Below are 14,863 nucleotides of genomic sequence, written 5' to 3' on the forward strand. Positions count from 1 at the left end.
GTGCAACCCATTAATAAGCGTTAAACATAGAAAGGCCAGATTAAACTTTGTCAAAAAACATCTAAAGAAGCCAGCCCACTTCTGCAAAAACATTATTTGCACTGAATAAACTAAGATCAATCTGTGCAAGAATGATGGGAAGAATAATATGTGCAGAAGGCTTGGATTAGCTAATGATCCAAAGCACACCACATCCTCTACAAAACACGGTGGATGCAGTGTGATGGCATGGGCATGTCTTGTTTCCAGTGGTACTGGGTCTGGGCTGATGGGACGACACTTCACAATACAGATGGACAACAATCCAAAACATACTGCAAAAGCTAACTAGGAGGTTTTTTTAAGACAAAGAAGTGAAGTATTCTGCAATGACTGAGTCAATCACCAGATCAACACCATCGAGCATGAATTTCATATATTTAAGACAAAATTTAAGGCAGAAAGACCCACAAACAAGCAACAACTGAAGTCAGCTGCAGTAAAGGCCTGGCAAAGCATCGCAAAGGAGGAAACCCAGTGTTTGGTGACGACCATGGCTTCCAGACTTCAGGCAGTCTTTGCCTGCAAAGGTTTCTTTACAAAATATTAAGAGTGAATAAAGATAAAGATAGTGACATGCAGAATCCAAATCACAGGTCACAATATTTCTGGACCTAACAGTATATGCCCTTTTAGTGTAAGGGAGTGTGGAACCGCTACATGACATGACGAACAGCAAGTGGGAGATGATGTAGGACCAATAAACACTGGGAGCTCGCCTCGGAAGACCCTCAACAGGTTTCCACTAGCTGCACGTACTACCTCATATCCAGAATGAATAGAGTGCAACCTGAATTCCCGGATAAGTCCCCCAATTGACACAGGGGAAAAGAACTTTTTGTTTCCACCTTCTGTGGGACTGCCCGGAAATTATGGGATACTGTGCCCAAGGGGGTCAGCTGCTATTCGACTGCGTGGGATTATCCTTCACAGGTGACCATAAGACTTGCCTATGATTTGTTGACCCTGAACAATAACAATGGACTGTGGATAGATTACTACGCATGGAGGGTCTATTTATACCCTGCAAGTGTGTGGCTAGACACTTGAGGACATCCAGAGTGTATCATCACGCAATGGAAATAGAAGAAAACATTTCCCTTGCTTTAAAAATAATAATCATCCATATATGCCGCAGCTGCCCTGGAAAATGCCAAAGAATTTGGGTTAGATGGATTGATTACCCCCTGACTACCTAACCAGTGGGTGGTGTGCAGTGATGGCTTGGTGGCCATACCAGGGGAAGAGAGGGAGGAAGATTTCTGGGACTGCACTTTCCTCTATGCGGTCTTTGAACCCACACTACCGTATCAACCTCTCTCACTAAAGAGAAAGCGACAAGCAGCAATGACTATTGTGTAACGTAGGTTATATGGTATGATGTTCAGTTTGTGGGCAGAACCCACTAATATATGTTTTGAAATATTCTATTTAGGTTCTCTGTATTTGTCCTACATTACTTTTAATACTGTAATTCCAATGTACTAAATGTTTATATTTGCTCCTGTTTGTTAATTTGCTGTATCCTTTAAATCTCCTCAAAGTTGATGTGGTTTTAAAAAAATAAAAAAAATGTATATATCTGATCAAACATTTAACTAACGTAACTCTCCCCTAATGGGAAATGTGGGCAGTCCGTGCATACTGAAAGTATACTGAAAAGGACACTTTTTGAAAGCAGTGGACAGCATATGGCAGTGTGTGTGAGACACTATATGTTGCTGACATATTTCTAACGACATGTATACAGAGGCTAATCACTGCACTAAAATTAAAGGGAACCTGTCAGCAGGATTGTGCACAGTAACCTACACACAGTGTCAGATCGGCGCCGTTATACCGATTACAATGATACCTTGATTGATGAAATCCGTCTTGCGGTTGTTCTTTAACGTCCAATGACTGACAGTTCGTCATTGGACGGCTCCCCCGCTTTGATGAGGGCTCTGGCGGTGAGCCCCCATCAAAGCCGGGATATGTCAGATGTTTTGACGTATTAACTAGTTAAACGCCGCTGTCAAACGCTGACAGAGGCATTTAACCAGCACTTCCAGCAGCGTGGCTGGAAATGCGTGCATCGCTGACCCCCGTCACGTGATCAGGGGTCAGCGATGCGTTGGCATAATAACCAGAGGTCTCCTGGAGACCTCTATGGTTGTTGATGCCTGATTGCTATGAGCGCCACCCAGTGGTCGGCGCTCATAGCACTGCTGTATATAAAACAAACTAGATGGTGGCCCGATTCTAACGCATCAGGTATTCTAGAATATGGCCAGCGGGGGCTATACTCACCTTCCGACAGCCCCCGATCTCTCCACGCTCCCGGCATCTTCCAGTCCCAGTAATGCTTAAAGGGCATGTCACACTAAGAGATATCGCTATCAATATCGCTATAACTGGTGACGTTATAGCGATATTGCTAGCGATATCGCTGTGTCTGATACTTACCTATGACCGGCTCCCCCGCTGGTTATCGCTGATCGCGCGAGAACTTTCAGGACTGTTTCTCGTCGTCAGCTTCCTGCTGTGAGGACGAGTGACGCGTGGAGCTGGGCGGGAGGACGCAGGATCGCCTGGTGTGACAGGTAAGTAGCGACTCCCGTCCCCAGCGATGTCGCTAGTGAGATCTGCCTATGTGGCAGCTCACTAGCTACCACTTAGCGATGTACCAGCAATCCTGACCGCGTCATATCGCTGGTCGGGATCGCTGGTACATCGCTAAGTGTGACAGTACCTTTAGCGCGAAAGATCAGAGATGACGTCACTCTCGCGAGAGCGCAACATCATAAGTTATCTTTCGCACAAAGCATTACTGGGACCGGAAGATGTCGGGCGCGTGGTGAGAGGAGGGAAAGAGTACGGGGGCCGTCAGAAGGTGAGTATATCACTATTTTTTATTTTAATTCACTGTGCGCTGTGCCAGTCATCTCCCGGCTGCGTCGCCGCTGACCTTTGTGCGGCAGGAGATGACCCGCGGCAACCGTCGGGAGATCAGCAACTAGCGCCGCCGATCTCCCGACAGTAGCGTGCAATGCATCGTTCGAATTCCGTGCCAATTCGCGGCCGGACTGTACCTGTCGCTGATTGGTCGCGGCCAATCAGCGACGCAGGATTTCCGTTACAGACAGAATTAGACAATTATATAGATGTTTTAAAAAAACAAAAAAAATAAAAACGCCAGAATTACGTTTTTTGGTCGCTGTGACATTGCATTAAAATGCAAAAACGGGCGATCAAAAGATCTTAGGTATATGCACGAAAGTGGTATCATTAAAAATGTCAGCTTGGCACGCAAAAAATAAGCCCGCACCCAACCCGAAATCACAAAAAAATGGAGACACTACAGGTCTCGGAAGATGGTGAATTTTTTTTTCACCACTTAGATAAAAGAGAACCTAGACATGTTTGGTGTCTATGAACTCATAATGGCAGGTCAGTTTTAGTATTTAGTGAACCTAGCAAGAAAGCCAAGCACAAAACAAGTGTGGGATTGCACTTTTTTTGCAATTTCACAGCACTTGGAATTTTTTTTTCCAGTTGAGTGACATGATAAAATCAATGGTGTAGTTCAAAAGTACAACCCTTAGGGTATGTGCACACATAGTTTTTTGTCTCTGCGGATTTTGTAGAGAAAACCGCAGGAAATCCGCAGGACAAAGTGCTGCGGTTTTTCTGCGGTTTTTCTGCGGTTTATCTGCGGTTTATCTGCGGTTTTGCACCTCATAATGGATGAGGTGTAAAACCGCAGCGTTTCTGCACCAAACAATTGACATGCTGCGGATTGTAAACCGCAGCAAAACCGCGCGGAAAAAAACGCAGCATGTGCACAGCTTTTTTTGATTTCCATAGGAAATAAAGGTACTGTACAACGCAGCAAAATCTGCTGCGTTTCTGCAGAGCCAAAAACGCTGCGGAAACGCAGCAGAAACCGCAAAGTGTGCACATACCCTTAAATTTTATCAGCGCAGGCGCTCAAACTGTTTTCCAGCACAATTTGCACAGCTTTGAAGTCTGCCTCTTACGCTTCAACAAACATTTTTGCACAAGTCTCTTTGGGTATTAATTCCTTGAAATGCATCTCTTATGTAGTTTTCTCAAATCACTGACACTTTATGGTTTTCGACTATAAGCCTTGTCCTTGAGTACTCCCCAAAAGAAAAAATCCATTGGGGTCAAGTCTGGTGAACGTGCCGGCCAATCAAGTGGGCCTCTTCGGCCAATCCATTTATTAGGAAATGTTTCATCAAAATACTCACAGACTACTCGTGAATAATGTGGAGGGGCCCCATCTTGTTGGAAATAAAGGTCATTTGAATTAGGCTGTTGCTGTAACTGGGGAACAACTTTATTTATTTGAATTATGAGATGTTTATCTCCTGTGACTGTTCCATCAAAAAAAGTCCAAAAACACCAAAACTTGAAATACCACCCCAAACATTGACACCAGGCTCATTTAGTTGTTGCTGTAATGTTAAATGCATGTTCTCATTATACCAGTCAATACAATTATGTCTGTTAATATGGCCAGATAATTTGAATGAAGCTTCATCACTCCACATAATGTTATCTAAAATTACTGGATTTTCTTCAATTTCGTTAAGCATCTCACTAAATTGCAGTCGCCTGTCTGGATCTTCCTCCAATAAACCATGAATTAGACGTGGACTATACGCTTTCCACCCAATAGATTTCAAGACGCGCATGATGGAAGCTCGTGAAATTCCCAATTCTATACACTTGTGGTGGACTTTTTTGGACTCTGAACAAATGTTTCAGCAACAAGTTGTTTATTATTTTCTGTACAGGCTGTTTTGGGTCGACCAGTTTTTAGAGCATTAAGGATTGAGCCAGTGGCATCGAATTTGTCACGAATGTGGTAAATGGCTTGTCTCTTTGGGGCTTGCTCTAACTGTTTCAGCATTTTGAGATTTCCAATACTCTTCTAAAATCCATTTTCATCTGTATTTAAATTATTTGCCATTATGGGTTATCTGAATAGAAAACAGATTTGGGGGAGATTTATCTGTGAAATTGACTCAGTTGCCCTTAGCAACCAGATTCCATCTTTGATTTTCCAAACAGTCTGTGAAGAATGAAAAGTGGAATCTGATTGGTTGCTAAGGGCAACTGAGTCAGTTTCACTTTACACCATGTTTGATAAATCTCCCCCTTCATAACCCTATTACACATACTGTCCACCTACTTTTGGACCACCCTGTATATTGAAAAAAAAAAAAAAAAAATTACCTTCAGCAGGCAGGCACCAGCATGAATGCATGTGTAATGTGCTTTTAAAATATTTTATTTGCTGGTATAAATAAAGAAAATAAATTCTGTCTCAAAATGGTGCCAGCCACCCCTGCGCATTAGTATCTATCGGTGATCCGCTAGATGCTACTGCGCAGGCGGCGCCATCTTGGTGGAGACAATTTTTTTTTTAACTTCTCTAGCAAGATGAAACCGGCGGCGCCTGCGAAGCAGTATATATCGGATCGCCAATAGATGCTACCGCACAGGCAGCGCCATTTTGAGACAATTTTATACTAGCAAAAATAATGCTGCAGCGCTGGCGCCTGCCTGCTGAAGGTGATTTTTTTTTTTTTTCATTTTTCTTCAAAATATAGATTATATAAAATAGTGGACATGTCACTGAGGAATTTGTGACCCGCCATACAGATGAATACCTAAGCACAGCACCACATGAAGCCCCCCAATGTTTGTGTCCCGCAACAATCTATGGGGGGGGGGGGGGACAGCAGAGGGACCCCAAACCCACTCACTTATCTAATGTGTATGGGGGCCTTAAAGGTGTTAGCCATTACTGCAGTCCATTTTCAATAATCAATCCTTCTGGCAGAGGCGATGGCGGCGGAGAGGGATGCCACTTTGTTGTGTTGTGAGCAGGTTGTGGCCAGAGAACGGCTGATTGTCGGTGGCAGCTCGTGAGATTTTGACAGCGCAGGCGGCACCACCATTTTCACATGGCAGGTACGGGGCCACCGGTTAATCGATGACGCCGGACTTGCCCAGTAGGACGACCCGCTAACCCTAAACCAACAATCTGCAGATACTAGTCTGCAATTTCACATTTGCAAAAAACAAAGTAAACCTCCCCGCTCCATCAGCTGTGCCCAAGGCTGTGAGGATGACCCTCCTCAGGTCCCTGTTACCACTCACAGGCAGCCTATAGGGAGCTGCCTCCACAAGCCCAGGCCGCCGGGGTCTGTGGCCAGCTATGGCCGCTCTCCCACCCACAGACAATAAGCACACAGCAGCCATGACAGCCGCGACCTACCCGGGGTGAGCCGGCGCTCTCCTCCCAGCTGGGGCAGCGGGGGTGGCTGGCCCGCCGGACTCTCCTGCCTGAGGCCGCATCTCTGAGGGGACGGGGTGGCCGGAGCTCCGGGCAGCGGGGTGCACCGACGCCGCTTGGGAGACTGTGGGCTCAGCAAGGCCTCAAACTCCATTGAGCGTTTTAACGTCGCTCCGCAAGCCATGGTCTCCTCGTCGTAGGAATCCGCTGAGTCCGGGGTATGGCCGCTGAGGGGTAGACAAGGCGCAGCCGGCGGAGACCTTCACCCTGCTGCTTCCTCTCGGGTAACTTCACACCACAGCAATGGCGACTCCTCCCGGCAACCGGCCAACTGCCGCGATTGTGACGTCACGAGGAGGACCACACCACTGCGCGAGGGGAAGGGCGGCTGACAGCACTGCCCTCGTCGTTACACAGCGCAGGAGGCTTCTTAGGGCAGTAATGCCTGGCTATCAGCTTCGTGTGTGGGGGATGGAGTCGCGCTGTGGTGTTGGCCTCAGTATACTATCCCCCCCTTTGTATACGCAATGGCATGCTCCAATACAAATGTGAACGCTTCAGAGGCAGAGGTCAGAAGCTGGGGCGGCTTCTCCCAGGGAGGCAGGGGCCTGTGTCCGGGCACCGGGAGGGGATGGGCGGGCTAGGGCTGAGGCGAGAAAGCTGCTGTGTGCAGCCCCAATAGTAGGGGCATGTCACATGGCAGAAGGTGAGACTGGTGTGGTTATTATCCCCTGTCCTATGCAAATGGCGGAAGATGAGACTGGTGGTGTTATTATCCCCTGTCCCATGCAAATGGCGGAAGATGAGACCGGTGGGGTTATTATCCCCTGTCCTATGGACATGGTGGAAGGTGAGACCGGTGGGGTTATTATCCCCTATCCTACAGGCATGGCAGAAGATGGGACTGGTGGGGTTATTATCCCCTGTCCTACAGACATGGCGGAAGGTGAGACCGGTGGGGTTATTATCCCCATCCTATGGACATGGTGGAAGGTGAGACCGGTGGGGTTATTATCCCCATCCTATGGACATGGTGGAAGGTGAGACCGGTGTGGTTATTATCCCCTGTCCTATGGACATGGTGGAAGGTGAGACCGGTGTGGTTATTATCCCCTGTCCTATGGACATGGTGGAAGGTGAGACCGGTGTGGTTATTATCCCCTGTCCTATGGACATGGTGGAAGGTGAGACCGGTGGGGTTATTATCCCCATCCTATGGACATGGTGGAAGGTGAGACCGGTGGGGTTATTATCCCTGTCCTATGGACATGGTGGAAGGTGAGACCGGTGTGGTTATTATCCCCTGTCCTATGGACATGGTGGAAGGTGAGACCGGTGTGGTTATTATCCCCTGTCCTATGGACATGGTGGAAGGTGAGACCGGTGGGGTTATTATCCCCATCCTATGGACATGGTGGAAGGTGAGACCGGTGGGGTTATTATCCCCTGTCCTATGGACATGGTGGAAGGTGAGACCGGTGGGGTTATTATCCCCATCCTATGTACATGGTGGAAGGTGAGACCGGTGGGGTTATTATCCCCATCCTATGGACATGGTGGAAGGTGAGACCGGTGTGGTTATTATCCCCTGTCCTATGGACATGGTGGAAGGTGAGACCGGTGTGGTTATTATCCCCTGTCCTATGGACATGGTGGAAGGTGAGACCGGTGGGGTTATTATCCCCATCCTATGGACATGGTGGAAGGTGAGACCGGTGGGGTTATTATCCCCATCCTATGTACATGGTGGAAGGTGAGACCGGTGGGGTTATTATCCCCATCCTATGGACATGGTGGAAGGTGAGACCGGTGTGGTTATTATCCCCTGTCCTATGGACATGGTGGAAGGTGAGACCGGTGTGGTTATTATCCCCTGTCCTATGGACATGGTGGAAGGTGAGACCGGTGGGGTTATTATCCCCATCCTATGGACATGGTGGAAGGCGAGACCGGTGGGGTTTTTATCCCCTGTCCTATGGACATGGTGGAAGGTGAGACCGGTGGGGTTATTATCCCCATCCTATGTACATGGTGGAAGGTGAGACCGGTGGGGTTATTATCCCCATCCTATGGACATGGTGGAAGGTGAGACCGGTGTGGTTGTTATCCCCTGTCCTATGGACATGGTGGAAGGTGAGACCGGTGTGGTTATTATCCCCTGTCCTATGGACATGGTGGAAGGTGAGACCGGTGGGGTTATTATCCCCATCCTATGGACATGGTGGAAGGTGAGACCGGTGGGGTTATTATCCCCTGTCCTATGGACATGGCAGTTGACGGGGCTTTGGGGACTTGAAAGGCCAGAGTCTGAGACTGTCTGTCCATAGAGGTGATCTGGAAGCTTTCATGAGTTTATTTAAAAACAAAAACGAATTTCATGTTTTTTTTCCTATACAAAATCCAGAAACGCATGAAAAAACGCCTTGACCATGCTAAGGATTTTTTGTTTGTTTTTTTAAAGGCCAGCAAGGCAATCTGAGGCAGACTTACCCATCCTGAGGGTGTAAACTGGACAGTGAAAAAGAACCAAACTGAATGATAAATGTGCATCTGTACAGAGGGGTATCTGGGTTTAGAAACAGTAGAATGACTGCAGACTCATCACAAACCTGGACAATCCCTTTAATGCTCCTGACATAAGTAAAAATATGAGAATTAGTATCACAAAAAAATGTTAACATCCAGGTGCCTGCTGCGTTGTCTGGAGTCGTTCACTTTCCTATCATCATCATCTTATCCAGACGTCATGATGAGTTTTCTCATCCACAGCCTATCTCTGCAGACTTCCATCTTCTCAGAAAAAAATCAGGTTGTTGTGGTATCAGGGTAGGTGCACACGGTCCATAAACGCTGCAGGTTGGACGCTGTGTACTTCTGCAGCGTCCAGATGTTACAGCATAGTGGATGGCATTTCAAAAAATCATATGCCCATTATGCAGCCAGAAGTAAAGAATACAATTCACCGCACACTAAGATTTGGTACTTTGCAAAAAAAAGTGAATTTTTTATTCAAGAACATTCAGTCCAGACAAGAAGTACCAATAATTGAAAAGCAGTAAATACAGATTAGTTATCCAGTTAGCTACCCAACGTTTCAATCCTCCCGGATCTTACTCATGGGGTACTAAAAAATAAGAGAAATACAACATAAGAAACAAAGACCGTCTAGACCTACCGTGCATGCGGTGTCGCTACCGCGGATGCCCACAAGTGCTGCTGACTGCAGCGTGGCAACTGACACAGCCGCTATACGACAGTGCCCAGGAGGGGCGCACCGTTGGACGCTAGTTAGGTGATGATATGCACTGTGGCCTGTAGCGTGCCACTGACTGGCGCTGACTCTAAGACTAAGTCCCTATCCACATACATAATATCAGAGGGAGGGGAATCTTAATGAGTCATTCGCAGGTTCATGCATCCGTCATCATTCACACAGGTAGCAACTAGAGTCTATACTAGCGCATTATAGCTGGGACCTTCCGGAAGCTTCCAGGTCCCTGAAATAGACCAATCAGATCTGGAGAAGGACCTGGGCATGTGACTCCCGATCTCCAATGGGAGATCGTCTCGTGAGCATGCCCAGTAGAGCGACTGAGGGACTTAGCCTCTGGAGTGGCTTGCTGCAGAGCATCATGCATTGTTATCACTGACCCAAAGGTGGCAGCAACAGCCAGACCCGCAGAGCGTCTGGACTGACAGGACTGCTGAGCAATCTCCTCTGAGGTCGATAGATAATGGGAGACCGCAGAATGTGAGGCTCTGGATTTCTGCTGTGCCGCTGCAGGAACCCGACGCCTAACACTAGGCCTGCGCAGATGGCACCCCCGTTCACCAGTGGCTGACCCTTCTTTCCCTATTATACCCTAAGGGCGAGAGGGATAAGATCAGTCAGGAATGTGCTAATGCCAATACATATACTGAGTTTGCTTTACAAAGCAGATTTCATAGTGTGAGGGTCTGTGCACACGTTGTGGATTCCACAGCGGATTTGGCCCTGCGGATCCCATGGTACAATACCAGTAAAGTGAACCTAAAATGGAAAACGCAGTGCACATGCTGCCGAAAAATCCGCAGCATAAACGCTGATGGTTCATTTCCGCAGCATGTCAATTCTTTGTGTGGATCCGCAGCATTTTGACATCTGCTCCATAACAGGAATACGCAGGTGTAAAACGCAGGTGAAATCTGCACTAAATCCGCAGGTAAAACGCAGGTCATTTTACCTACAGATTTAGCCAAATCTGCGTGGAAAAATCTGCAGGGTAATCCGAAACGTGTGGACACACCCTAATAGTTAAGAATAATCAACCAGAGACATGTCCTCATTAGTATATGGTGATTTTTGCATGCAATTTACTTGAGAGAGATGTCCTCATTGGCCTACGTCTAAGGGCCCCGTCACTCATAGCGACTCACCAGCGATCCCGACAATGATATGACCTTGTCAGGATCGCTGGTGTGTCGCTACATGATCGCTGGTAAGCTGTCAAACAGGCAGCTTCACCAGCGATCAGCACCAGCGACACGCGGGTAACAAGCGACGCACGTCGCTTAGTTACCCACTGTGTACCTTAGTTACCAGCGCGCTGGTGCAGGGAGCTGGTAACCAAGGTACACATCGGGTTGCTAAGTGCCGCACGCTGCTTAGAAACCCGATGTGTACATTGGTTACCAGCTCCCTGCACCAGCGCGCTGGTAACTAAGGTACACAGTGGGTAACTAAGCAACGTGTGTTGCTTGTTACCCGCGTGTCGCTGGTGCTGATCGCTGATGAAGCTGCCTGTTTGGCAGCTCACTAGCGATCCTGACAAGGTAATATCGTTGTCGAGATCGCTAGTGCGCCGCTATGTATTACGGGGCCCTAGGAGTCCCTCATTTGGGACAGAATACACTAGGTCACTCATGAACTCTTTGATATTCAAGAGCCACTAATCTACATAAAGCTTTTCCATACAAAGCCTGTGTAAAAAGGGCTCCTGTGTTACAATCCCAGTGAAGCTCATTAACATAGTGTTGTAATTCATTCAACCTCCCCTGTAAGGTAGGAGTAAAGGTGAGAGGTGACACAGGGATAAATTGTGCCTTTAGGCCTTTTATTGTATTTGCACCTAATATCTCATTCGCTTCCCATACTGCATTTGCGCCCATCCTTTCCATTCAGTGTCCACACCCATCCCCCCACTCACCATACTGTGTCCACACCCATGCCCCCACTCACCATACTGTGTCCACACCCATCCCCCCACTCACCATACTGAGTCCACATCCATCCCCCAATACTGGTTCCTCATACATGCCCCTTCATCTCCCACCTTGCTCATACTGTCTCCAAATTTCTCCCACTCCATATTGGTCTACATCTGTCCCTTCCTTGCTCGACAAACTTGTATCCTCAAATCTTCCTGTCACTTACTGGGCTGCTTGCTGTATTTTTTTATAAAATGACAGAATTTTTCAGTGGGAGATTAACATTAGAGGACCAGCAAACCTGCTGCCATTTAGTCCTCCATATTAATGAGCTCTATATAACCTACTACCACTGGCAGCTTACAGTGTACCCTGTAAGTTGCCAATTAGTGGTGGTGGGGTTATACAGAGCTCAGCATTCAGATAACTGCTAGATCTGCAGCAGATAAAACTGGGATTTTTCAAAATGACAGCAAGCAGCCCAGTAAATTATCCATCACTGGACTCAGTGTCTCTGCCCCTACATCATGTGGCTCTCAGATGGGGTGGCAACAACCTGGTGACAATCCATATATCCCTGTGTTGTCCGTATGCAAAACAAGTGTCGTACAGAGGTCATAAGAAGCAATATAAGTTCATATGAACGGTTTTACACACTGATCAATAGGTTTTCGTGTAATAAATTGCACCCTGCATTCCTTTAATCTGTATTTCAGATCAGTCTCACCCATTATAAGTCTATGGGCACACCAAAACCAGATCATATACAGGTTACCATCCACCATTATGTCATGTGCATGGATACATTACAGTTATTATGATAGAAAACTGTATTTGGCCTTTTATTAGTTTGTTAATGTAAAAGCCAAATGCCACACGGATATTAATATGGATGAAAAATTGTTTTATTTTCGTCCCGTGGAACAAAAGCCCATCGAAATAAATAGGGATCTTTAAAAATATTTAACCCCTTCCTGACATGGACATTTTTCAAATTTTTGCCCTTTTTTTTTCCCCCCAATGCTTCTTGCATGGAGCCATAACTTTCTTTAATTTTTACACCCACGTAGCCATATTAGGACATGTTTTTTGAGAGACTAGTTGCAGTTTTGAATGACTTTATCATTATTTATTTTTAAACTCCATTGATTCCATGGTGCTGTACATGAGAAGGGCTTACATAAAAAATACAGTTGTGGCTAAAAGTATTGACACCCCTGCAATTCTGACAGATAATACTCAGTTTCTTCCTGAAAATGATTGCAAACACATTCTTTGGTATTATTATCTTCATTTAATTTGTCTTAAATGAAAACACACAAAAGAGAATGAAGAAAAAAGCAAAACATTGATCATTTCACACAAAACTCCAAAAATGGGCCAGACAAAAGTATTGGCACCCTCAGCCTAATACTTGGTTGCACAAGATTTAGCCAAAATAACTGAGACCAACCACTTCCGGTAACCATCAATGAGTTTCTTACAATGCTCTGCTGGAATTTTAGACCATTCTTCTAGATCTCTCCACAGGTGTTCTATGGGATTCAGGTCTGGACGCATTGCTGGCCACCTTAGAAGTCTCCAGTGCTTTCTCTCAAACCATTTAATAGTGCTTTTTGAAGTGTGTTTTGGGTAATTGTCCTGCTGGAAGACCCATGATCTCTGAGGGAGACCCAGATTTCTCACATTGGGCCCTACATTATGCTGCAAAATTTGTTGGTAGTCTTCTGACTTCATAATGCCATGCACACGGTCAAGCAGTCCAGTGCCAGAGGCAGCAAAGCAACCCCAAATCATCAGGGAACCTCCGCCATGTTTGACTGTAGGGACCGTGTTCTTTTCTTTGAATGCCTTTTTTTTTTCTCCTGTAAATTCTATGTTGATGCCTTTGCCCAAAAAGCTCGACTTTTGTCTCTTCTGACCAGAGAACATTCTTCCAAAACGTTTTAGGCTTTTTCAGGTAAGTCTTGGCAAACTCCAGCCTGGCTTTTTTATGTCTCGGGGTAAGAAGTGGGGTCTTCCTGGGTCTCCTACCATACAGTCCCTTTTCATTCAGACGCCGACGGATAGTACGGGTTGACACTGTTGTACCCTCGGACTGCAGGGCAGTTTGAACTTGTTTGGATGTTAGTCGAGGTTCTTTATCCAACATCCGCACAATCTTGCGTTGAAATCTCTTGTCAATTTTTCTTTTCCGTCCACATCTAGTGAGGTTAGCCACAGTGCCATGGGCTTTAAACTTCTTGATGACACTGCGCACGGTAGACACAGGAACATTCAGGTCTTTGGAGATGGACTTGTAGCCTTGAGATTGCTCATGCTTCCTCACAATTTGGTTTCTCAAGTCCTCAGACAGTTCTTTGGTCTTCTTTCTTTTCTCCATGCTCAATGTGGTACACACAAGGACACAGGGCAGAGGTTGAGTCAACTTTAATCCATGTCACCTGGCTGCAAGTGTGATTTAGTTATTGCCAACACCTGTTAGGTGCCACAGGTAAGTTACAGGTGCTGTTAATTACACAAATTAGAGAAGCATCACATGATTTTTCGAACAGTGCCAATACTTTTGTCCACCCTCTTTTTTATGTTTGGTGTGGAATTATATCCAATTTGGCTTTAGGACAATTCTTTTTGTGTTTTTTCATTTAATACAAATTAAATGAAGATAATACCAAAGAATTTGTGTTTGCAATCATTTTCAGGAAGAAACTGAGTATTATCTGACAGAATTGCAGGGGTGTCAATACTTTTGGCCACAACTGTACAATAGAAATTACAGTCAAGAAACTAACCGACAAGTACCGTCTGAAGCATCCATATCTGTTGGATAATCGGACTTGTTAGGGCGCAGAATTCCAGAGGATGGGGGATATTTTGGAGAAGTCTTGGAGGCTATTGGTTGAGGAGCGTACAGTTGTGTGAAAAAGTGTTTGCCCCCTCCCTGATTTCCCATTCTTTTGCATGTTTGTCACACGTAAATGTTTCAGATCACCAAACAAATTTAAATATTAGTCAAAGATAACATGGGTAAACACAAAATGCAGTTGTTAAATGAAGGTCTTTATTATTAAGAGAAAAAGCAATCGAAATATATAGGGCCCTGTGTGAAAAAGTGATTGCCCCACCCTTAACTTATGTTTTACCTGTGGTTTATCACATCTTTGGGAAGCTGAGTTCAAATCCCCTTGTCACACACAGGCCTACCATATTTTTCGGACTATAAGACACGTTGGAACATAAGACACACCTAGGTTTTAGAGGAGGAAATTAGAAAAAAAAAAACAAAGCAAAAAATGTAAATATCCCCTATCCTGGTTTATATGG

The 14,863-nt window shown here is 45.9% G+C and overlaps 1 protein-coding gene across 1 annotated transcript in view; it reads right to left on the minus strand.

The window, feature by feature from the left end:
• The window catches only part of AKIRIN1 (akirin 1), a 36,062-nt gene extending 29,090 nt beyond the window's left edge, over nucleotides 1-6,972 (minus strand). Inside the window, exon 1 of the mRNA XM_073572245.1 lies at nucleotides 6,335-6,972. Coding sequence (XP_073428346.1) covers nucleotides 6,335-6,536 — 202 coding nt within the window. The 5' untranslated portion in view covers nucleotides 6,537-6,972. The remainder of the gene's footprint in view (nucleotides 1-6,334) is intronic.
• Between the last annotated feature and the right edge of the window lie 7,891 nt (nucleotides 6,973-14,863).

This window comes from Dendrobates tinctorius, unplaced genomic scaffold (assembly GCF_039654945.1).
Source record: "Dendrobates tinctorius isolate UK_male_01 unplaced genomic scaffold, ASM3965494v1 ptg000007l, whole genome shotgun sequence".
NCBI classification, from domain to species: Eukaryota; Metazoa; Chordata; class Amphibia; order Anura; family Dendrobatidae; genus Dendrobates; species Dendrobates tinctorius.